Here is a 25,942-nt window from a genome sequence, read left to right as displayed (position 1 = left end):
AACAGTTCGTTGACCTTGTTATGTGGAGACGCAAATGCCTTAGATGTTCAAACGTTCTGCTCTTACTTCAGTGGCATCTTTAGAAAAACAACGAAAGAATAAGGAATTATTTTCATATCTCTCTATTTCTGCTTAACCAACGAATCAAGATGCAGTTTCAGTGCAACAACACATTATCCAAGTTGTCGAAATTTAGCCTCAGGTAGCTCGAGTGTGGGAATCAGAGAAATTTTCAACGAGGCACAGCACTTAGTTACAATCATCATAGGACGCCTTCCTTGGCATAGCATGACCAATACGCAATGACATCGTGTTCCTCTGTTGCATGTGCGTGACGTCTTTGAAGATAAGAAATTCGCCGTCTCTTTTCTCAATTTGATTTCAATTGCCTTATTGTTTGCAAAGTCGATTAAGCTGTAAAATAGCATGCCTTTAGGTCACATCTCAGGCTGTAAAGATAATCAAAACGATGATTTATTTCGATCTACTACGGAAACGAGCTGACTTGTCACGATCTGAAAATATTTGGAATCCGTTATATCCGGGTTTCACTCAACACTCCTATGTTAAGATATTTACAATATACGAAGTCATAAATTATTTTGAGATTGAGAAACTCTTCCACAACGAAGAACATTTTATTCCTAAATGATCACAAAATCAAAAACAAAATCTAACAAAATCTACATACTCGTACTCAGTGGGTGATCCGACCGATCCATTTTCCAAACTCCTTATCCTGAAACTTCACTCGCTTTACAGGTTTTAATTCTACATAACTTCCCGTATTTATGAGATTTATGCATTAAAAAGTTAAGTGAGACTGTATATTTTAGTTTTCTGAGCTATCCTGATATACATAAAGTCAGCTGAAAATTAGAGGCAATAAACCGATGAATGGATTTTATAGACGCATGTTTCTACTATTGAGATCAAAGTGCCAGTAAAGTGTTGAATCTCAACTAGTTCGGAACATTTTTGAATAGAAACATGCAATTACCACCATCCACGCCATCGTTCGAAAGCGGTTTGGCATATATGGATGCAAATTATCGGACAAGGCCTCACACTCAGCCTTCGATCGACTTTTGAGCCAGGCAACACGGCGCTGCGCTGCGAGCACCTCTGACGACTATGGGCCGGGTGGTCTATGCTGACTTCCTTCACCTCCAGTGGGGACAAACATGGCCATGGTACAATGCAATGATTTACGATAAGCAGAGTGTGTGAACTAAATCAGGAAGCAAGTTCGATAGATTGTATATTAAAACTATAAAAAAAACGATATCGGCCGACCATTCTCAGGACTCATTTCATTGACAACGAAAGATGTCAATCAAAATGTTATCGGGACCACAGGTACGCATGGGTGCAGCGTTGCTTCAAGTTGGATATTCGATCGAAGGCCCTGGCGTTGTACCATGGCCATGTTTCGGATCGAGGTTTGAGGCCGCGCCGAATGCCGAACCTCGGGACTGACTGGTGTAAAGCATTAATAAAGTTCTGCCTTCGGCCTTACCCTTCCGATCGACTATCTAAGCAACCGTGACGCTCTATGCACCACACGCACCTGTGATCGATATCAGTTTACTTCACTACTAGAAACGCGTACATCCTACGGTACACGGTAATTGCACGCGTACTAGTACTGTACATGACCAGCAAGAGTTAGAAAATATCTTTGTGAAAAATGCAAAGATATAATCGTCATTGGATAATAATACATTTTGTGCCAGAATTTTAAAACTTCAGTAGTCGTATGAAAGCCGACACGCGACGGTAGAACTGCGTATGTATCCCCGCCCCACCGCGGCCCTAGCTCCGCTGCCCCGCTGAACACCTGACCTCAGGTATTTTCTAACTCTTGCTGACCGGGTCAGTAAACTTGTGATGTTTGGCGGGCAGAATGCGAAAACTTCCCGCTTGTCCATCTGCAAATTTACACATTTCCGCGCGTAAACTCTACTTGAGAGTTCGATGACTCCTACCACGCCAGGGGGGCGCACACCGATACACTCGTAACATGTCGTGTTTTATACTTTTCGTCGTTAGGCGCGGGTAATTCTTCATTCAAACTGCTAAATAATGATAAACATACAAATTTGCAATATACCGTAGAGGTTAAATCAATGATGATGTGCTAATGCTAAGCCATTTATTTGTTTTCCTTCGGCATCATAAAACCACAGAAGTGCATAGAGTAAGCAACGGGGGTCACGTTTCAATAGCGTTCGAAAATGTATCAGGCAGTAAATTGAAGAGCGTCACTCATGCGCTCGACCGACCGATCGCCGAGTAAAAAATACAGAAAAGTGCAATTTCTGCCGAAAATCGAAGAAATTAGCGCACGAAAATATTGTAAATCTAATGGAATACTTAGGGGTTACTGACTCCACTTTTGTTTTGCGGAACGCCCAACGGGGGTGCCGACGACTGATGGAATATTTAACTTTCATCTCTCTCGCGAGACTGAAACGGGAGTTTAAAGAATCGCATTTTTAGTCAAATTTCGGGATTTGTATCACACAGTTTGTATACCACCATATTCCTGAAATCGTAGAGAACCTGGAGCCCCAACATCACGCCGTTCTTCGACCTATAGCGCGAGAATGGGGAAAAATAAGAAACGAGATTACAATCGTGCACCGGGAAAAGATTTTACTATATAGGAGTAATGATCACGCTTGTCCGATACGCGTAGACAACGCGACAACACCTGTGCTGTCACTGAGAAGGAGAAGTCTGGTGAAGCGAAGACACTCAGGAATGGGCCTTTTCTCGGTTATCCCACAGGGCATCGCTGTGGCTGTATCAAACTTCGTATACACACTCAAACGACAAAAAATTACTTTTGTGTTGTACAGCGGATTGTTATACAATTATGAGACAAATTTCCAATGCTCAAAAATGGCGCCTCGTGTATTTTTTATCCATCCGCGAAGAAAACATAGGTCAGGATGTAACCTGCCAAAGCGTTCTATGAGTAACATAGCCTGCGTGTACAAGTCACGAGAGCTATAGCGTCCGTTTTTACCCCTAGAGGCCTCAAGTTATCAGAACTATATCGCTATAGCGATGTGTTTCTCTAAGCACAAGGCCACGAGGAGTAATAAAAGGGCGTATAACCAGAATACAGAGTCGTAGTAAAAGTCATTTATATATGCAGCTGATCATCGGTAGAATTTCCTCTCGACTGAGTATATTCTTCAACTTCATCCCTTCGAGAGGCAAGATACCTATCAGTATACATCAAAGTGAAACAAGCGATCTGAAATTCAGAACTCGGAGTTAAACATGAGCAACATCGAACCTAAATTCAATCGTCAAGCATCCTTCCACAAGGATTTTCATATAAATGGTTACGTAATTTTGTAATTAGTGCTAGTATTTCAATTATTTAATTATATTGACATTCACACTTTGAAACTGTTGCAAAATGATCGATTACGCATATTAGTGATTGCTGCCCATGAGTTGATATCAAGGAAATCATAGGCAGTAATGGCAGACGTACCCGTTAAGGAGCGTTCATTAATTATGGCCGGGGGTTTATCAGTCAAAATAAGGGAACCCCCTGCGAATTGCACCAAAAATTGATGACCCCCTTTTAAGATGACAAAAATTTCATGACCCCCCCCCCCCTATTGCTTGAATAAAGCTGCACACAAAAACACATCGGGGATGGGGGCAATAGAATTTAAAAAAGATTATCAGATTTTTTCAAGTGACCCCTCTTATAAACTCACAATGTGTTAACGTTCAAATTTCCCCTTCTGACTTGCTATAATTTTGAAATTACCCCTCAAAGGGATTTGACAGAAATTGCGGGTGGATCGCAATTTCTTTGCACAAGCGTGTGTGTACAAAATTTTGATATTTGGATTTATTGATAATCAGCTGCTGATAATGTTGACTCACTTTACATGGTAGTTTATGAGAAAACTATGTAATACTTTTTCAATACAAAACAAGCAATATCTATGCATTTATAGAGATTTGATAATTGACATAAATGTAAAACTGGTATGTGTACAAAAAATTGACTTTGGAATTTCACCGAATCGACTGTACAGAGTCTATTAGGGAACTATGAATATTTTTTCCTTATACAAAACAAGCTAAATCTGTGTATTTATAGACATTTGATAATTCATTTTCATGTACTTGATTAGACTAGGGTATTGAAAGTGTATATGAGTGCAAGAAATTTAATTTTGGAATTTCACCGAAATGTAGATTCACTGTACATCGTAGTCTAGTTTTAGGTGAAATACAAAGCCGGCCCACCCCGTCCGTAATAACTGAACGCTCCCTTAGACCAGTTAGAGCGTCTGTAGACCTTATGAAAGGACAACATATGGTCTTAGCAGGATTGAATGCATGGCATCTGGTCAGTGACAATTAAGGGAACACCTTGCAGGGCCTCTGGAAAGTTATTTTACAAACGGGCATCATTCATATTATTTCACACCAGTAGATTGATGGGGCAAATGCAGCGATCTAATTGGTCAAGACTTGAAAAGAAACGTGGTATATTCGCGATACTGCGCAGTTGGCACACGCGCAAGCTCTCGGCAAGAGCAAAACTCTTTCATTACTTCCATGGCAGATATAATAGCAATAATTCACACCCAGCAATGGTATACCACTCGGTTTTGACCAGTTCACTTCATATATGCACTGGCTATCGGTCGTGCACACATGTCGTGACTTGGTCGAAATCTCGTGGTATACCGTCGCTGCGAGTGCTTTATTGGTCAAATATTTCACAGTGATTGTGTTCAAGCATAATGAGATCGTCGGTATATCCTCTAAGATAGATGTCCGAAAGTTGGGGCGACTTTTAACAAGTGTCCCCCACACTGACATAATTCCCCATCTTCGTAGGGCATTGAGACTGCACAGCTTTGTTTATCCATGTTGAGTGGTTTTACACTTCATATCAACATGAGATAAGATTAATATTTGACCAAAAATGAACATAGCTTTTATTATGTTGGAGCATAGACTGTACAGAAAGTCTCTAGGGTACGGTAGAAGTGACTTGGGTCTACAAAATCGACGCCATGATGGGAGACGACAGCGTGCTGAAGGGTGTGCCGCAAAAATATTCAAAAATTCTCATTTACCGGCTTCATATGCCTACATTATGTTCGTGATGACTCCTGACATTTCCTAAAGTTCAATCCCTATAGCTTACTATAAGGCGAAATCGGTCGATGCACCCTGAGCGAAAACTGCTTCCGCATTTTAGACAGAATATGCAAATATCGAACTGAGCGGCACGGTAACTCACTAGCAAACCTCCAACTTTTGAGGGCTACAAGAACTGTTATTTACAGCCCATCGTGACTATTTTATCAACATCAATAAAACAATCGTCGGCAGTCGTTCCCAATTTTGTTAATATTAACTTTCCGACTTCTGTCGTGGGGCAACTGTGTGCGAATAAAAAATATTTATTTCATGATCAAATAAACCGAGGTTCACCGATGGGCAATCTCAACGACCATAACAATGTTTTAGCGCTTTATGATTGAATTTAACATCAGGTTGATGTTCATCTTCCCATCATGTAAATCTCTCAAAATTACAATTTGGTCTGGTCAAAAGACACGGATAATGTTTGATAGAAATATTCCTAGAAATAAAATATTATGTTATTAATGAGGAATTCCCTAGAAACAAAGTGCCCCAGACATTATCGTGTGTTGACGTTCAAAGGATCACTTCGGTACACCTGGCTGTACGATTAAGAAGATTGGGTTTATCCATAGACTCTCGAGAAAACTATGGTTTGGTATCTTTGGTATATCCCTCTGCCAATGTTAGCGTCAGTAGTATAATTTGCATGCCTATATTTGGCCGTTAGTTGCGGGCAATGAGGTTCTCGTAATGACAGTATCGTATCAGAAAAAGTCACACTTGCTTTTACAACGCTAGGTGTGCTAGTGACGCACGTGATGATGTATGTTTGTGTGTGTGTGTTGTAACCTCATATGGCAGGGGGTGTATGGTATGACGCATGATGTGTGGTCCTTGTAAATAAACAGTAAATGTTATCATGATTGTGCGTAAATTGCTGCAATAATGTTGCCCAGGGGCCACGAAACGGTTGTGGATAACGTATAGCCATGTGAGGCTATCGAATATGTTATCACTAGTATACCGTGTACTTTTGCCTTTAAAATGTCTTTAATATGCCGATGTTGTATCTGGATAAACAACGCAGGCAAAATTAATTATATTCGGTGAAGCCATTCCTGTAACCAACGAGAAACTTAAATAACATTTCGTTGTATATAATTTTTATGTCACTTTCTGTCCACTCCAAGGCGGGTGGGAACGTCAACGTAATTCCCGCTATACACCATGTACCAGGTATGTGTACGAATGATCTAACAGGTGATCTCATAAACTGGTAACTGTACATAATCGAGCAACGTTTTATTTGATATTTTTCATGATTTGCTTTCCTGAAGACTTTTCATGTAAAGATCACGTCACTCTTTTATACAACAAGGTCCTCTGATAAACAAAGTGAGTTTGATAAACGTATGCGATACTCTGGTTTAAAGTTTCAAACATAACCAGTTATTGGCCGGGACTTTCTGGTCCTTTAAATGGGACCTCTTTCAGTGACAGAGACACTGTTCGCTCGGGTTATCTAGTTCCACTAGTTTCGTCAGTTGTTTAGCCAGTTGTTTCGATATCCACTTATGTATCGGATGATGATTTAAAAGATGGTGACTACAATTTAATAGTCTCTGGCGACACAAATGTGAACACAACAGATCTGGTAGATAAAAACAAGTAAGAAGGAAAGTAAAAGAGAAAGCAAAGCAAAGCCAAAAAGGAAAATATTAGCTTTGTAAAAACTGCCATTATGTACAAGTATTTAGAAATAAGCAGAAACGCAAACAAATTTTTGAAATGGATTAAGGATCAACACGCTGATATAGCGTTACTACAGGAATCGATTCGCAATAATGTGGAATAATTAATTTGTCGAAGAAAAGTTAAAAGGAAAGAGAAATGAAAGAAAAAGAAAATGGAAGGATTCAAATCATAATTCTTGTGGTTCAATCGCAGTAAAGGTGTCAGTAAATGACTTCTGTATTGTATGTTACTATACTTATAGAGCAAGTGATGATGTAGAAAACTATACTTGACAGATTATGGAGGCCAAACTTTCACCCTGCTTAATATTTATGCGCCAAACGATATAATTTTTTTTGACAACACTTTAGGTGGCTTTGAATAACACAGTGGATTTTGCTCAAAATAACCTTTTTTGCAAAGATTCATTCAATTTTCATTAATTTGTTGACTTAAAGCCCGGGGCGAAATGGACCGGGATCCGGATTAATGCCAAGTTTGGATGGGCGTTTTGGGGCATGGCTCTGCATAATGAGTCTGTTGGTAACGGTTGCAATCGTTCGAATTATCTGCGTAATCTGTTTGCTCTCAACTCACGCTCTGACTATAAGCTTAGGTACAGCCTTCGCAATACACGAAAGAAAAAAGAAAGAAGGAAAAAATATTATCAATTTCATAAAAACAGGAGCGTGCTGAGTTGATCTACTGAAGTTTTTGCTGAGTAGATTTACTGAAGTTTCGGGGTCATGTCATCGTTCGAGAATGATTCGGCTGCTGACCGCCATATCTACATACGGAAATGGCGCCGTACGTAGTGGATATAATCATCAAGAAAGTAATAAACATAAACATTAAAAATAATCCGAAGCTGGCAATTTCGTATGTTGAAATCACGAATTACCGATCTAAACATTGACTGAGAAACACGGTCAGGAAAATAGTAGGAAATAGGTGAACGACGCGACGTTATGACCGATCGCTAAAAATAAAAAAATAAGTTCACTACATCACAGAAGGATCTTGGTCTTCAACCAAAGTTCACAAAACCGACTGTTAGCACTATATATATCGACGTGATAACAAGTGTACATTTTATAAAACATAGCGGCCTTATCATAACAGTTTTGTCGAGTTGCACGATCCGTCGTGTATACTCTCAGAAGCCGAGAGTAGGGCTTCAAATGGTTTCCATGTATACCGTTTTACGACAGGCATGCAAAACTCACCGTCATCCTGGGCTGTCGCCTAAATATCGCAAAAAATTACGTCTTTTAAGATTTTACGGTATCATTAACTGATCGTGTCGCGATCATATCCAGCAGTATAGAGTGTCTGTCAAACTTTTCAGAATCATTTTAAAAGGCGATGAGACCCAGCAATCACTCAGTCAAAACTTTTCAATCAGAAAATATGCATTCATTTCCGCGAGTGGCGACGTGTGCCATTCATGTTGTCTGCAATTTCTATAATCGAGAAAAAAGTTACGATACTTGTCCTTTTAATCACAAGTATAACTTCACCTGTTTCTTCATGAATGCAACAGAGGCCACATTTAAGCAAAGTTATTTTTTGAAAAATTTTGAAAGTAAGCCATACGTCATATCAAAATACATACCAGGTATTTTCTTCCTTCTGCTTTACAATTAAAAAAGACGTAGTGATCAATGTTTGCATAAAAAAAAATTATTCACACACTCCCCTTACTCATGACCGTTTTCAGGGTACTAAGGTATTCACTCACTTCTCTACCACTCACGATTTTCAGCTCGCCAACCATATTCAAATCACAATATCACATGCCCTGGTGTAGTGCAAATTTTTACACAGCCATTTAGAGAACATCATCTCTCATGAGAGACAAACTGTCTCACTTTCATCACCCACACGTAGTCAGTGCATGAGCCTGTATTCGCCGGCCCCTGGGTGTTTGACATCATGTTATGGTCCGAATGTGGGGGATTTGACATGGCTAGAAATAAAAAAGTCAAATTCTCTTGTTAGTCCCATAGCCCCCCCCCCCCGCCCGTGGTGGGAAAACATTGATAAATGTGTGCGCATGGCAGTGAGGAAGATGAGGGCTGTGATCTTTTTCAGATTCCATATCATGTAGTTGAATGATGCATTCACTTACACTATTCTGCAATCTATGTGAACAATAGTCATTTTGTATTGAAAAAAGGATATGAAAAATTAAATATTACAACATTCAAAAGCATAGTATTAGTCGAGAGAGTGTTTACTTTAATGGTCGTTAACAACTGCATTTATTGAGGACCGGCAGTTTTCTGTAAGGACCTGAAGCTTTGGCTGGGTGCAGGCCCTTATGACCTGAAGCTATTTTCTCTTAATTTCGCACACTGTTTACAAGCTTTGTTTAATTCTTATAACAGAAGTCAAAACGTTACTGGGGCAACCGGTATGTCAAAACCTTACCAACCCTCCGAACACGACATGTCATTGCCATGTGTGAGAACGCGTGTACGTGTACAAACCGTACGGCCTTCAGGGCTAGCATTTCTATCAAAAGCGACTGTAGCGTACCGGTACTTTCGGCCGTAGATTTGGGGGCTGTTTAAAAAAAGTGACTCTCTTTGACTGACTGTAATTAAATTGATCATGGAGGCTACCGCCATGCTTTAATATTTAGTTGTTTTCGATGTCATGGTAAACTATGGACTCTGCCTGCAGTTCTGTAAAATACAGTGTACGCACTTTTCGCAAGGATACTGACTCATATCTTGCCAAGTCACAACCGAAAATGGCCCACTTTCGCGATATCTGTGCATCATAAACGCTGTTAGTAAAATAGTTTATGACAACCATGAAGTTTTCATCCTGTGTGCACGCCAATATCCATGTAACTCTAAGCGTACACCTGGTTTCATCGTAATTATTCTCATATGCACAGCAAATGTTTGACCAGTTTACACCTCTGCGCGTCACTGAATGATTGACAATTGTTTGAATCGCGGAACGACTGTTCCCTGGGGCCATTCCCTTTTGTTCCGAAAGCGATTTTCCCCTAATCGTCGTAATTTTAAAAGGCTTTAATTTGTGAAACTTTGCGGATAGCTGTATGGCCTACGTGTTTATGAAACAGTCTATGTTTATGGTATGCCAATAATGTTTGTTTGAGAATCGCTTCGGCTGATTTTCACGGAGCGGTCTACCTTGCTGTTGCCAATTGTCACTCAAGCGCCATTATGAATTTTCGATGAGTTAGGGGTGTTTTGTGTTTTATACCCCGCACACCGGTTTAAAGATTAAAATGTTGGTTGGCTTCACCCTTGAGAATGACAAGAAGTCGTAAAGTCAGTAAAAAAAGAAGAGTAGATGTATGCAAATGTATGTAAATCACCTGGCTTCTTTTTCTCCCATTTCCAGCATTTCAAAAAATTTAATTCCACTCTGGCTAGGTCACCTTTTGTGAAATTTTCTTTAAATACTGTACAACAAAACGAAATTTTGTACAAGAGTCATTTCGATTTCCCTTAGGCCTATCATGATTTTAATCATTTTTAATGTCAATATTTCATCCCCTGCACTTTAAAAATGAAATTCATTGTTAACAAACACGTTTTAACCTTCATTAATCGCCAACATACCCTTGATACAATTTTTGCATCCGATCGGAGGGGTCCCTGGCAACCTTTGAGCAGAGTTCAGACGACAGCCTCCCTTTAACGTGTTCTACCCCTAATTTGTACCTTTGACACTTCGAGTATAAGCTATTGCTACCCTATAGATTCTCTGCTTTTTAAAAATATATGGTATGAGAGGCTTTTTAGGTTATCTTTGGTAAGAAATGTTACTTTGAAAAAATGTGTGTGTGTTAAATGCAACGCTAACTTAAATTATAGATAAGAAAAAACCGCAAACATTGAAGGTAGCTATCAGAAAGTGACTTTAACACAATTGTAAATCCAGAAAAGCACAAATTTGGAGCAAAATCTTATCTTCCTGGAAGAAAGAAGTTATGTGCTCTGATCAATACCCTAAAACTAGCAGATGTCTAAAGAGAAGTCAATCCTTGCAAAAACAATAGACCTTTTCCCGGTTATACCATAATGCATTGCAGTGACTTTATCAAACACCGTATATAAACTCAAAACAGCGAAAACATGCAAATTTGTTTTGTACAATGGATTATTATAAAAGAATGACACAAATTTGCAATACCAAATAATGCCCCGTGTATAATCTAATCATCAGCGACGAAAATATAGGTCAGGGTGTAATCTGCCATAGAGTTCTATCAGTAACATACCCTGCGTGTACCCTACGGCTAAAAAGTTCTATGCGTAACGTACGCTTTGTATACCCTGGCGCGCACTGCATCATGGAACCGGTAAAAGAACTATTCACTTATAGGGTATTTCCAGTAGATTTGACTACTGCCACATCGCCGATCACCTTCTTTCAAATGACAAATCTACAGGAATCCGGCCTACTATTATTAGGACTGATCTCAATGCAGTGTCCTTGAAGAGGTATGTAGGTCAATTTTCAATAGGCCCCTGTTGTTTAAAGATGAGCTTCTCTGCTTTCGTACAACAAATCATTAACAAATCACAAGAATGAGTGTGAAAATAAGTGTAACTTTGGCATAAATTTGTCTCTAACTACAATGGGAGTCAGAGAGGAGTCCATTGCTTACTTGAAGAAAAAGTTAATACTGTAAAAAGGAGAGAAAATACAATACACAAATATATCATATATTTGGAAGAAACGTTTAATAGTGGTCAAAGTTGTCACACAGAAGTAAAAGGTAAATTGTACAGAACTGGAGAATGGACTTAACAAAATATACATTTAATACATTAAGAGGTATCCAAATCCTAGTAAAATATTGTGAAGAGTTCTACTATTTTAGATCAGACACCCCGTTAAAAGCACAAAATATGTTACTTTTGTTAATAATTTCCTAGGCAAACAAAGTCATTTTCTTAGTCTTCTCTCCGAAGCATATGATGTATGACATACACGGTATTTGCCTAGCTCGCCAATACAATGCATTATGTAAAATGTACAATGTTATTGTGGACGAATAAATTCTATTCGGGAACATAATTCACCCGGTAAGGTCAACTAAGTAAAGATGCATAATACGTTTAAAAAACTATTGGACTTCAATAAATAAATAGTGTTATCACATGAACTGGCCCAGATCGCCACCTGTGTGACGTACACCAGCACAGATAAGAAATCCATATTTCCCCTGTTGTATCATCACCAGTACCGTTCATATGTGCACGCTGCGAGGCTTGCGTGCATCGATGCCGTGCTCTCGTGCATTTTTACGAAAATGTGACGCGATAAATCAAGACATGGAGACACAGAAGGCATGTCCAACGGAATTTCGAGTCGCCATCGAATGGAAGATGCCGTCGATCGTTTTGATGGCTCAGTATTACGCCGGGGCTCCAGTCGTAAGGCTAAGTATGTGGACGTCTTACCTGGCGATAAACCCGAAAGCTAATCTTCAACGTAAGTTCAACTGAATAAATAAGTACCGTATGATCTTCGGGAAAGCGACATACAATTCACAAACATCAAGTCATTCGACGAACAATTATACATTTCCGTCATCGGCTCGAAGTTGTATGGCTCCGCGAAAAACACTCGTATACGATCACGTCAAATAAAGACAAATACCAAGGGATTATATATCAGAATAGAAAAAACTCAATGAACGAATGACTACTCATTAGATCCGTGATTCCATGTAAACAGCGCTACAATAACTTGCTGCCAATCAGTAGCCAAGTTCTATATCTTGAAAACCATTCCTCATAAGGATATATGCATTTACCATCATTACCATCATTAAGTACATTTAAAGCATCTTATATACGTTTATCACTTCATGGATGCATTATTTCTGCACAGACAAATTCAACCCTCGTCAACCACTAGCCTCCTTTGGACGTTGTACTGTAAAGATGATCGGCTGTCGCGTAGCATCATGGACGGAAAATACGACAACTCAATCCTCGTCTACTTATAGCCTCCTTTGGACGGTGTACAGTCAAGATGATCGGCTATCGCGTAGTATCATGGACGGAAAATACGACAACGCAATCCCCGTCAACCGCTAGCCTTCTTTGGACGTTGTACAGTCAAGATGATCCGCTGTCGCGTAATGGACGGAAAATACGACAACTCGATCCTCGTCAACCACTAGCCTTCTTTGGACGGTGTGCTGTGAAGATGATCGGCTATCGCGTAGTATCTGGACGGAAAATACGAAAGCTCTGGCTCGGAAAAAGTTGTTGGTTCGATGGACATCATGTCATCATGGCAGTCGTCAAAACTTTCGTAGAACCTGAAAGTACTTATCTTTGGCAAGTGGTGCTGTTGTAGTAACGCCTTAGAGAGATGGCGCGGAGCTATACTCAAGAGTGTATGTGTTTCTCTAAATTCTGTGTAATTAGCTCCATCTCAAACAGCTCACACCATCGCCATGAAATTAGAACGTTTCATTCTGTTACTAATTGTTCTCCTTCATTCTTTGTAATAATCTTTTCCTTTTGTTCCTCGACTTTGATTTTCTGCTTCCTTTACATCCCCTCCTACCCTTTCCTTTACATTTCGTCTCAGAATCTACATGAAGAAAAGACATATTAAAGCGATAAATGATAAATAAGCAAGTATTCCTAGCTCCAATAAGACAGCCTTTAACAAACAGGGTTGAAATGTATAAAACTTTAAGCGCAATTTAAGGTGGTGATCCATATAACACAGCTTATTTTGCTCGAAAATCACTGTTTTGCAAAGAGTAATTCAACTTCATTTATATTAAAACCCAAGATGAAACGATTCGTTGTGTTCAACATTTGGCATGATAAGCAATCGTTTGTTGGGTGAGAAAGAAGTGTAACAATACGCAAATTTATGCAAATCACCTGGTTTCCTGTTTGTTTTTACTCCCATTTCAATTTTGCTTATGACTTCAATCAGTATTTTGAATGTCAATGTTTTAACCCTGTCATTTAAGAATAAGCATAGATAATGCAAAAAATATATATAGTTTGTCCTACATATAATCTTGTTTTAAATGAGAGATTAAATTTCGTAAAGTAATAAAACGTTTTTGACTTCAATACCGGTAAATTTTTATCATTAATTCCAAAATTGAAGTTCTGTATCCCAAATATGTACCCCTTCATCTTTCGAGTAAACTATTGCCAGTATACTAAAGTTCAGATTCTTTTACTTTATGGAAACATATATTATGAAGGGGTTTCTATGTCATCTTTGTTTTAAAATATTGCTGTGAAAAATATGGGTAAGTGCGACGATACCTTGACAGAATACTTTTTTATGAAAGAAATTAACCTTAAATAATCACATTTTCGAATGGTTTAAGTACGCGTTACAAATTTGAACATTTAAAAAAATTTTACACTTTGCTGAAATGATCTTTAAACTACCTCTTCAACAACCGACATGAAAATACTCGATGATATACACTGCAAATGCGAGAAGATGTTGCTGAAGTAAAAATATTACTACGGACTAGAGCTCATTCAGTTTGTACTCTGCTAAAAAACTAAAGTTTGAAACTTCAGCACTTTTTTTCCTAAACTTTAAACCATTTTCGTTTCATGATACAAGGGAATGACAGGGCCGATTTAGGATTAGACAAATAAATTACCTTGAATTTAGCGATCTTATGTTAAATGGCTGCTATACCTTTGATAAGTCAATGCAAAAATTAAAACGTTTGATTCTAATAAACACGAGATGGTCAAAAATGTCATTGGAATCAAAATAAGTCCACACAAGCAGCAACCCAGAAAGTATTGTGAATATTTTAATGTTTGAAAAGACTGTCCCTTAGACGTAATTTATAAACGTTATCTGAACAATTTGGTTAGCGAAGGAGGTTTCGTATCATTGATAGTAGAAAATGGTATTTTCATGCAGCTCAGAAAATTCTTGTGAATTGCACATGCGTAAGAATCAAGTAAGTCCACATAAGCAGCAACGCAGAAAAGTAGTTTGGAAAACTCAATGTCTGAAACACGTTCACTTAGACGTCATGTATCTATAAACGTCATTCTGAACAATTGGGTCAACCATCGAGAATTCGTAACATTGACACTCTTTCCATTTTTAGACGATGCCATTGCCGTGCAGCGGAAAGTCACATTTTGTACTTACACATGCGTTATACATAACATGGGAAGGCCAGACAAATAGACAACAACATGCTGAAAAAATGTCCCGAGATTTATCTAAGTAATTCCCTACGAGGGAAGGATTGAATTATTTAAGACAAAATATAACATACCTCTACGTTGGACAGCCAATGAAAATCCGTATGTGTTTTGCGCTAAAAACCTCTCGCTACCTTTCTTGAATATTATGGTGTGAATATTCCAGTCGCCGTCGTCGCGTTTCTTTGATACCTCGTTAATTACAAGTGTTATGGCATGTTCGTAGACTCCCTGCATATATGTCATGGTGTATCCACCGAAGGTTGTTTCTACTATTTTACTTGTGTTCAGGGATATTTTAGGGTTCGTAAGCATGTTGAGATTACGATTCTTCCCGGCAAATGCCCTGGCGTAGATGTAGTGTTCATCTGTAAACGGGAAAGAAGACTTGACCTTCACTTGGAGTACGACTTCTTCATGTTTTTTGACGTGGATGGCAAGGCGTTGTGTGACTTGACCAACTCCTTCAGAACTGGTGGTTATTGGAACAGAGAGTGCTGCAAAGCAATCCACAAAGGTATTGAGCGATGAACCCTCTACCAGAATGCTCTAGGGAAATACAATCAATTGGTTCCTTTGGCATAGATATGAAACAGTAACTTCAAAAACACAATGGTGTTATTTGTTGAATTCTTTTTGTCATCGGATCGATTCTCAGTTGCATTGATCATTAAGATTTCCATTTGACATCTCAAGTCACTAGTGTACAGAGCGTCCAGTAAGACATGATTCTGACATTTTCACCTTGGAAATTTCATTATTTTGTGATTGGTCCAAAGCCTATGATGAACGTTCGCATGATGATGACAGAGCGATTAAATCTCCTGATAAGGTAATGGGGAAATACAATACCAAACCTACTATTGTCTTTTTGCTGATTTACATTTTATTCATAGCGCTCTTCTAAATTCGATTTTATAATAAATGTTTCTCATGAGAGAAAATGCCGAGAGAGTTTGACCGGTTGACCTCGCTGTTAATTTTATGCAGGAAATTACAATAACAATGCTTGGTCGAATGACGCAGTGCCTTGAGGGTGGGATACCAGTGGTATATGGGGAGGAGTACCTTCCCGATGGTGATAAGTGGTGCAGATTACCGTCGCCTAGGTGACTGGTGTATACGCGTGCCAAAAGACACCTATGGTTGATTTCCTGTTGACCAGTCGGATGGCAGAGTTGCAAATACCTGGACTGAACCATTTGGTTTTTTGTGGGTGTCGGTGGTACTTTGACAATATAAGTAAAGATGCACATATATTGAGTTTATTGTCTTGTTTATGAGCGGCCAGTATTTCCAACAGCATAAATTATGTGCATTTGCCCTTGAAGGAATAAATAATTTTCGAATAAAACATCGCGAATGTAACTACATTCCTTAAGCTCGACGTACACTTAAGTGCCCCAAAGAACCATGAAATCGCCCGACTTTCGATTGAAGAGATGAGTTTTGCCAAACCTGACCCCTGATGATAACCATGACGATCCTCTACAATCACGGGTAAATACTAATCAATCAACTCCTTCAGTCATCAACTCCTATCTGCATGAATCTACTCCATACTTCACCTGTGGTCATTTGAATATACAATCCCTACAGAGCTCTATTGATCAACTGAGACTCCTGACTCTGCCAAAGTTCTTTGACGTCCTCTTGCTTACAGAAACGTGGGCAACTGAAAACACATTAGATGCTGAGATTTCTATTGACGGTTACAATCTCATCCGACATGATCGACATTATTCATCGCATGGTGGACTTGCTATTTATCACCGTAAAAATTTCAAGTGAATGTACTAGACAAGTTATGTTCCAACAATTCTGATCCCAACCAGATTGAACAACTCTGGATCTCCATCAGAAAACCCATTAACTTTGCCATTGGCTGCATTTACAAACCACCACGCCTCCCCGCCTCGAGTCTAGATCAAATCTCTTCAAACATGGCATATGCATACCAAGCCTTTGGTGAACACTTTGCCCTCCTGGGTGACTTTAATTGTGACTTACTTAGTCAAAAGCCTGAAGCCAATAAACTTCGTGAAACATTGGATCTCCACAATATGAAGCAACATATCAACAGTGCCACCCGTGTTACAGACAAAACCAGTACATTGATTGACCTAGTCATCACTCCTGCCGCCATATCGCCAGCTACATCTTCCGTTCTTCAAACATCTCTCAGTGACCACTTCTTGATCTACACCGTCCTTCCATATCGGTGTCCCCGTAAACGTCCTGCACCCGTCTTCAAATACATACGCTGCATCAAGAAAATTGATTCTTCTAACTTTATTAACGACTTACAAAATCTCCCCTGGAATAATGTTAATGCCTGCAACGACATCAATACTGCCTTATCAACCTGGAATTCACTTTATACAAGTGTTCTTGACAATCATGCACCTATCATCAAAGTCAAAAGCCAACCAAAATCCAGCCCATGGATGACAACAGAAATAAAGAAAAAAATGCAGCTTCGTGACTGGTTTCGGAAAATGCATCATCGCACTGGCCTTCATGTCTACTGGTTTGAGTTTGTGAAATATCGAAACTTGATAAAAAGTGAGATAGTAACTGCTAAATCTCGTTTTTACGAAAACATAATCAATGAAAACATCGACAACACCTACAAAGTCTGGAAAAGGATTAATAATTTATTGAATCCTTCCTGCTATGTTCTACCTGCTCATGATGATCCGCTTCCCCTTGCCAATAACTTCAACCATTACTTTTCCAACGTTGGTACGCTTGTCCAAGAAGAGCTCAATTCTGCAAAACCACTACTGGATCACATCAAATTGCCTTCGAACAGTTTCAAACTTACTAGTGTTACAGAAGAACAAGTCACCTCTGTTTTGTCTTCACTGCCATCTAACAAGTCCTCGTCAGAGAACGACTTTGACTCTCACTTAATCAAACTGTCCATACCAGCCATTGTTCCTTCACTGACGTATGTATTCAATATGTCTATATCTCAGGGAATAGTGCCAACTAACTGGAAGAAAGCTACAATTATTCCCATAAAGGGAAACAAGATAAGCAAGATGTTACAAATTACCGTCCGATCTCGCTACTCCCAACCCTGTCAAAAGTTCTTGAACGTTTAGTCTGCAACCAGCTCAACTTATTTTTGAATCAAATAATATTCTCTTTCAACATTTTCCGGTTTTCGTCCCAAACACTCTACAGCTACTTTACTACAGCGTTTAACCGATGACATCCTTGATAACATGTACAATAAGAAAATTTCCTCTCTTCTCATGTTAGACCTTTCCAAAGCATTTGATTCAGTTAACCATAACATTATGCTCAGTAAATTGAAACGCTACAATTTTCACCCGTCTACAATTCAATGGTTTAGTAGCTACCTAACAGGCCGTACTCAGTGTGTTAAAATTGGTAACATTTCATCCAAGTTTATTCAAGTCAAAACGGGTGTACCTCAAGGTAGTGTCTGTGGACCATTTTATTCTCACTTTACATTAACGATCTCCCCACATGGCTTCATTCCACAACACCAATTTATGGTTTTGCTGATGACATAAACATCCTAAAAGCGTCCACAATTTCTGATATTGACAACCTTCACGATGATCTGGAACATGAAATTCATCATTTAACTACTTGGTTCCATTCCAATTCTCTGAAACCCAACATTTCGAAATATCAATACATGCTCTTCGGTACTAGGCAACAACTCAAGAAAATACCAAATCACATAAAAGTTCTTTACAATCAAAGTACTACAATCAAAGCATCTCCTTCTGCTACCTGTTTAGGTTTAAGACTTGACCAAGAACTCAGCTGGTCCAACCATGTTGCCTACCTCCGTCGAGCATGTGGCTATCGTCTGACGAAATTGGCCCGTGTCAGACGATGTATTCCTGAAAAGGTTCGCAAAAATGTTATCTCAGCTACAGTTTTCTCCTTTTAGACTACTGTGACACTGTCTCTTCCAACTGTAATATTACTCTCAAAAGCAATCTACAACGCATAATTAATTTTGCAGTTCGCATTCAGTGTGGACTCAAAAAGTCAGACCATGTTACATCTTACAGAAATTCACTCAACTGGCCAACTATCCAGGAAAGACACGACCAACACTTAAAAAATCTAGTTCACAAATGTATCAACAAAAAAGTTCCTGTCTACTGTCTGACCTTCTCACAAAAAATTCAACAATTCACCAGTATAACACCAGAAGTAAATATCATGTTTCTAAAGCCCACAGTCGCTCATTCAAATATCGTTCATCCATCATTGCCAATACTATAATTTAAACTACTTTTTTGTGCCTGTCTATTCTTTTCAGAGCCAATTCTTGGCCGATTTGTATGTCAACTTCCTGCTTGTTTTAATTAATTACACGGTGCTCACTAACTTTTTATGCTTATCTTTTGATGTGTAGTTTTTTAACTTTTAACTACTGGTTTTTATTGAGTTATTTATTTATTTATTTATTTTTATTCTGTATATGTCCATGTATTTTATTCAATGCATGAAAATCCATTTATGGATGCATTGACTTGAAGTAATAAAATTACAAAATTACAAATTACAAACCGCGTATACAGAAAAAGTGGCAGATGACTTTATTTTTAGAATCATAGGCAGTATAGCGAGATGTAAAAAATGTGAAACAGGCTCCCCACCTAACTATCCTAAATGTTTTTGTGTCGAGTTTGTGTTTGATTCGTTTCGAAAATGTGTTCCTACATTTTTATCCGATTGTTTGTGTTAATGAAATGTTTGTTTCGCTTTGGATATTTGTAGAGAAGTTTGGATTAGTGTGTACGGTAATGTTTTGTTTGTGTGGGGAAAGCTTATGGCGAGACGCAGCCGGACCTATGTTGTTACAAAAGTTGATAGAGTCGCCCTTTGACGCTTGCGTTTCGAAACCCGAGTGTGGTTTCTCATCAGTCGCAGTGTATATTCTTTCCTTAGTTTGTGTTTGTGAAAATTTATTTTAATGCATTTTAGTGGTCTTGCTTTCCGATTAGCGAGGCAAGTATATAATTTTGGTCACGTTGTGAGTCCGTTTGGTGGTTCGGTTTGTTTGTTCTATATTTCTTTACTTCGGTAAATTTTGTTTTGACTGGTGTGTCTTTTAGATTTTGCGGAGGTTTGTGAATTTTTAGGCAATAAGTACCACTGCGGGGTACGGATTTTATGTTTATTGGATCAAGATACTTACAAGTATCCTGGTTGATGTGCTTGTTCTCGTACATTTTAATTAATAGTTCGTTTACTTTGTTTACTGTTTGTTCTGGCTTGTTGTGTATAATACTGAGTGTTACGTAATTGCCTTTCGCATTCGAGTACGTAATCGTTTGTGTTGACAATAACGAAAAAACGACCCTTGTCAAAGGGTTATTTTCCCAAAATTTGTCCAATGTTTGCAAGCTGGTTTATCGCGATTCTTTTGGCACGCGACATGTTTTGTTTCCTTGTTTGAAAGGGTATCTCTAGAAGTGCGAGTTTAGAAGCTTCAGATAGCTTTCAAGTTTTTGTTTTTTGTTGTTCGTGGAGTCCAATTTGACTTTCTTTGAATTGGTGTTGTTGCGATTGTTTGTGTCTCACGATGTAGCGTAGTCACATTATACGACTTTATTTGTTGAAATCCTGAGGTGGTTTTATTCTGTTTGGTTTTGTTGGTGTCCGAATGAATTTTAAGGCTTTTGCCTAGTACTATTTTTCGGAGTTTCATAGTTTGAGCGGTGATAGGTTGTTGTTGAATTTCATGTTGTTGTCGGCTTTTCTTTGGAAATAGCTGATTTATTTCCACGGCCATGTTTTCTGTTACGTTACTGTGATTGTTATTTTGTATTTAATGTTGTGTTTCAATTGTTTGATATGTGTACGATTTTTGTTATTTCTTTTAAGTGTTTGTGTGTTCTATGTCATTTTATCGTATTTTTGGTAGTTCCCTTTTGGAGTATTTGGTGGCCCTGAAAAGGGCCGCTTGGTATGGGTTTTTGTTAGCGCTTGGCGCGTTTGTTTTGGCGATGAGCTTAGCTTTTTATGCTTCTTTTCGCCGATTCGATGTGCTTGGTGAGTAGGTGTTTGCCGCCTTCTTGTCACTGTGTGTGCGTACATGGACAGTCTGCATAGCCCTTGAATGTGGTCTCGATTTTGATCAAACTTACAATTTAGGAGTATATATCAAAACTGATAAATGATTTATGTGATTACTGTAGCTATAGATAGGCTACATTCAGGACGGGCAGCGACGGGCAGTAATTAGTAGGCAAAACAGGTGGTTTTCACCGTGGGCAGAACTCGGTGCAATGATACTGAACATTAATAGTAAGCCTGTCACCTTGAAGGTAATGCTGTGGGTGAAACACCGTGGGTGGAGGGACGGTGGGTGAAACAAGGACTTCAAACACACGATGGTACAAACAACACCACAAGTGAAACGTACACATAGAAATACACGCGTTCCTACGTTGTGCCCACCCGGGCCACGCGATTAAAATATGACTGATACTGCTGGATAGTGTTAATTGGGTCGGTAAACAGTCAATTAATAGTTTAATTGACTACCTGGGTGATTGGCAGGTCGTGTCCAACGACGCATATGCAAAGCAGGCCAAAAGACAAAAGCCCCCAAAGTTATTGACAGCTGGCCAGGGGTCACCATGAATACGTAATGAAGCTTCACTACGCAGAAACTGCGTAGTCAAGCCCTTCTTAACCGGTCAAACTCTCTCGGCATTTTCCGGCATGTTCTGTTTTGCTATTTAAAATTCTCGTGTGGTAGTTTTAACGTAACGAATGCAGAATTCCAACTTGTTGTGCAATTCACCATGGCAAAAGTACTTGACAACAATTTGTTCTATCATGTCACTCTCACTACCTATTGGTAAATAAAGTTAAATGGAAAAATTGTTTGATTCTTTGATTGGATATCCGTAAATTCTTTGGTTTCTAAAAACGTCCAAGATTTTTCAACTCTTTCTGTAATCTGCTTACCCAAGAAAATGACTAATACTTGATAATGTCTTCGTTCCATTTCGATAGCTCTTCGAATGGTGTAGCTACGATTCATCAACGTTTTCTCGGCCTACACGGACTGTTAAAGAGCTCCACAACAAAGACGTATTTCTCCTTTGGAATTATCAAATGCAAAGGTCATTCACACCCACGTATCTGTTGAATAAATCGAAGACAGGTGAAGCTGTAAACCAAAGTCATGAACACTTAAATTCTTAAAAGAATTAAAGAAATTCGAGACATAGTTTTGTTGATAAGGTCATTTAGAATTAGCTGGCCAAATCGTACCCATCCGTGTACAGTGGGGCCTGATTTATACGCGGTTTCGCTTCTTAATTATTACGAACAATGACAAATGCGGATTCATTTCTCTGAACTGAAATAGAATCGGCGGAAATAAGGACTTTGATATTGTCACGTCATTCATCCCAGAGCAACCGATGGCTAATCCTGTTGCTGAGGTAAACAACGAATCAGATAATAACTGTAAAATGGCAACGTAATTATTACGATCTGTCTAATTTTCTTCCTGTGTAAAGAAGAGAACAGAGTATGTTGTGCGTACGATCTTCACTATTTTCAGACGATAAGAAACACAGTGCCATTATCCTAGCTACTAAAATTTGGTCGATGGTTTTGTTTACATTTGGTTAATAGTTTTGTAGGAAAATGAAATGTTTTTCGAACACAACGATCAACTGAGCAACTGATACTTCTCTGGCGTCACTATTCTAGAAACTGAGCAGGTTTTGTTGAAACTATATTGAAACAACTTCGATACACTTCGCTTTAAAACTCAAGAGTTGTTAAGTGAGAGCTATACAAATGGTTTATGGAACTGTATGCGTACATAATATTTAAAATAAGCCGATTGCCAATTGGCCCTAAAACTTGCGCGAGTGATCGCACTATGACGGTAAGTATAACAAAGTAAGAAATCAAAATTTTCTAACATGATGAGCACAGTGAACATCAGCCAGTAGAGCAATAGGGTAACACTGTCCCTGTCCCAAGTACATGACGTGTCACTTTAGTATGTCATATATTTCATCTGATAACGCAGTATATATCAAAGAAACTTTTGCATGGCATATTCCACTCACTCTATTGAATAAGAGTCGTCTTTCGAAAGTGGAAATTTTTTCGAACATGCTTTGTCAATGAATTTCTTACATAAAAAGGTAGGGCAGGCTGTAAATGTTCTTGTTGTACGTAAACTACACTCTGTATGCATGGTTAGAGTCTCTGGTAACACCCTCTCTCTCTCTCTCTCTCTCTCTCTCTCTCTCTCTCTCTCTCTCTCTCTCTCTCTCTCCGTACAAACAAAAACGAAATTTTGACGTGACTATTTCATGTATAGTCTTCTCCAAATGCATCTTCAATTTTCCCAATACTATAAATAGCTCGTCAATTCCTGAAGAGAAGGTTACAACATTTACCTTTTCGTACTTTGTTCGAAAAACTTTCTACAATAACGTTGTCAACACAGGCTCGTCTTCACTTGGTCTTTAACAAGCAGTCTGTCGTAGAGGTTGAGTAGATACTTCTATTCTGGCAAGCTGTGAAGGAAGATACCTGACTGTTGACGGAATGTATTCACGGTACGGTCGAGGGAACAAGCAATCATCAAACTTTAAATCCACTCTTCCGATGATGGTTCAAGCTGTAATGTGAAGAGCGAATATAGTGTTTCGGTTTCTATATCAGAATTGTCGCTTTATTTTTGGCAGCACAGTGACGCACATGATGACGCGTTAAGTGTGAGTCGTCGAGATAACGTAACCATCATTAATAAGTCAATCGTTTGGGCGAAGTAGAATAGGTGTCCTGCTGTGGCATGTGTACTAAACTAATTGAGTTAAATTTTGCACTGTCATTCTTTGTATCCTCCTTTTTCACATTTCAATTTACCACACTTTGACTCATCAGTCCGACTAAAATCATACTTTGTGAAAACATATGCAAACTTTTTTCGTTATCATGATTCGTACATTCTCATTACCTACTTAGAAAGTTTTTTTAAATTTGATGCGAAATGTTCGAAGGATTTTGATAGCATCACATTTTGTAATGGAATGCTAATCAATTTCCTTGAACTAAATCTTTAAAATGTGATGAAATCACTAACGGCTTTCGTCATTCGAAGTTGAAATATTTCTTTCCTAACACATGTCTTATCCGGAAATGGCCAGAGCAGAAATTGCACTATGACAGTTTATGCACATACATTCTGCGCATGCTCCAGGAGTTTCCGGTGAAGTTCAAATATCATTTTAGTATCCACACCATTCCTGTTCACTGAATATCCTCACGAACATTCGACTACATTGACCTAACTGTTTCCCGAAGGCGAAAAGCAGCGCGGGAATTAAATGCATTTCTCGCTCCGGGTAAAGTCTATAGTGTCACCAATGTACAAACGCACAGGACTATGCAAAACCAGATATGACCTCAAATAACCCTTCATACGCATGGACTTTGTATTCTGTTCACGCAAGTAGGTCATTTTGTAGGGCATTCGTCTTCAAAGCACACAAAGAAATGCAAATAAAAGATGAATCTGGACAATGCCCAGGTGCTGACAAATCGGAAATCCCCTGTGTGACATGACCCTTCGTTGGATTCACTCTCGGATCGTATCATAGGTACTTCTAACCATATCTCTGTGTACAGAAAGAGCTTTTTTAAAATCATTGTGGTAGAAATTTAAATAAAAATACTCACTGTTTTACTTTAAGAGCTGGTTTGCGGCAAGTCAATGTAAGGTTATAAGAGATTCCGTATTTAAGTTCGTCCTGATCGATCTTCATTCCTAACTAAAAACCACAAAGTATGAGAAGAAGGTTAAGATATCTTTGACTCTATACCGATCAAAACCGAGAATTCAACAACATTCCTGGAAGAATCAGGAATGTCAATCCTTTGAAGAGCGATTAAAGTCTTTCCACGGGAATTGAAGGATGCATCGAACAGAGACGTGGCGTTTGCTTACAGTGTGTGCGCGTATTACGTTATACTCGGGGAAACATAGATAGATATTGTCAGCTCAACGACCCCTCTCAAAATAGTTAATATTGAACAAATTAATAGGCTCCACTGTCAATATAATTATAGTGAAGAACTTACGCACAATTGCGAATTTGCGTGATATTCGCTTCAAGCACATAGCCACTGTGTCCTGTCATCTGCTGCTCGGTTGTGTGGTAAAATTTAACGAGTTGTGGTCTACCATGGCAGGTGAGCTGTGTGGTCTGTCGTGGCAGGCGATTGACTCGTGTGGTCACCAAAAAACCCAGAAATTTGGCGATGGTTGTTGCTGTTTATGTTTATATTAGTCATGTTGTTGTTGTTAACCAATAAAATTAGGCGAAAATAACTATTGTGTTGTTATTATTTCAACATAATGTAGATTCCATAAGAAACACTACAAGGACACCAACATTATTTGACCCGATGCAACTCTCTCCCAACGTACACTCTCTGCCATGACAGGCCACGAGCATGAACAGACAGTATATCACCATTTACATTGTTCACGATTAAAAGGGCTTCTGTGCAAAAGCTCATGGACATTCTCTCCTTTTTCGCGTTTTTTCACATGGAACAGTTTACTTTGACAAATTACTACGTCATAATGACCTAAGCGACAAAAGTTTTGTGGACGAGAAATAGTCAAAAACGTGATATGTGGAAAATTGAGATGTTACTACTTTTTGCCGACCATGGTTGTTTTGCTGAAGATGGTATTTATTGTCAAATATAATACAATGCCGTTCGCGTTTACGAGTTCAGTACAATATGCCTGACCATAAATTCTCGAGATATGGGGCGATATTAAGCCC

At 38.8% G+C, this 25,942-nt stretch overlaps 1 protein-coding gene across 1 annotated transcript; it reads right to left on the bottom strand.

Annotated features, from left to right (window-relative positions):
- Window positions 1–11,590: 11,590 nt before the first annotated feature.
- Window positions 11,591–25,291, bottom strand: LOC139152809 (uncharacterized). The gene is made up of 6 exons (XM_070726152.1): window positions 25,231–25,291; window positions 24,825–24,912; window positions 23,540–23,763; window positions 22,080–22,256; window positions 15,176–15,598; window positions 11,591–13,482 (listed from the first exon to the last, which is right to left on the bottom strand). The coding sequence occupies exons 4-6, from the start codon at window positions 22,153–22,155 to the stop codon at window positions 13,370–13,372; spliced, it is 612 nt and encodes a 203-aa protein (XP_070582253.1). The 5' UTR covers window positions 22,156–22,256; window positions 23,540–23,763; window positions 24,825–24,912; window positions 25,231–25,291; the 3' UTR covers window positions 11,591–13,369.
- Window positions 25,292–25,942: the final 651 nt, after the last annotated feature.

The sequence above is a fragment of the Ptychodera flava genome, chromosome 16 (assembly GCF_041260155.1).
Source record: "Ptychodera flava strain L36383 chromosome 16, AS_Pfla_20210202, whole genome shotgun sequence".
Classification (NCBI taxonomy): domain Eukaryota; kingdom Metazoa; phylum Hemichordata; class Enteropneusta; family Ptychoderidae; genus Ptychodera; species Ptychodera flava.
Note: the sequence above shows the minus strand (reverse complement) of the source record. Positions and strands in the feature narration are given on the sequence as shown.

Bases quoted from the DNA above. Each gene is read 5' to 3' on its own strand.
- LOC139152809 (XM_070726152.1), bottom strand. From the start codon at position 22,155: ATGAATCGTAGCTACACCATTCGAAGAGCTATCGAAATGGAACGAAGA. The intron at 15,599-22,079 runs GTAAGCAGATTA...ATTGCTTTGCAG, and splicing joins AGTATTAGTCATTTTCTTGG to CACTCTCTGTTCCAATAACC. The intron at 13,483-15,175 runs GTATGTTATATT...TTCTTCATGTAG, and splicing joins ATTGGCTGTCCAACGTAGAG to ATTCTGAGACGAAATGTAAA.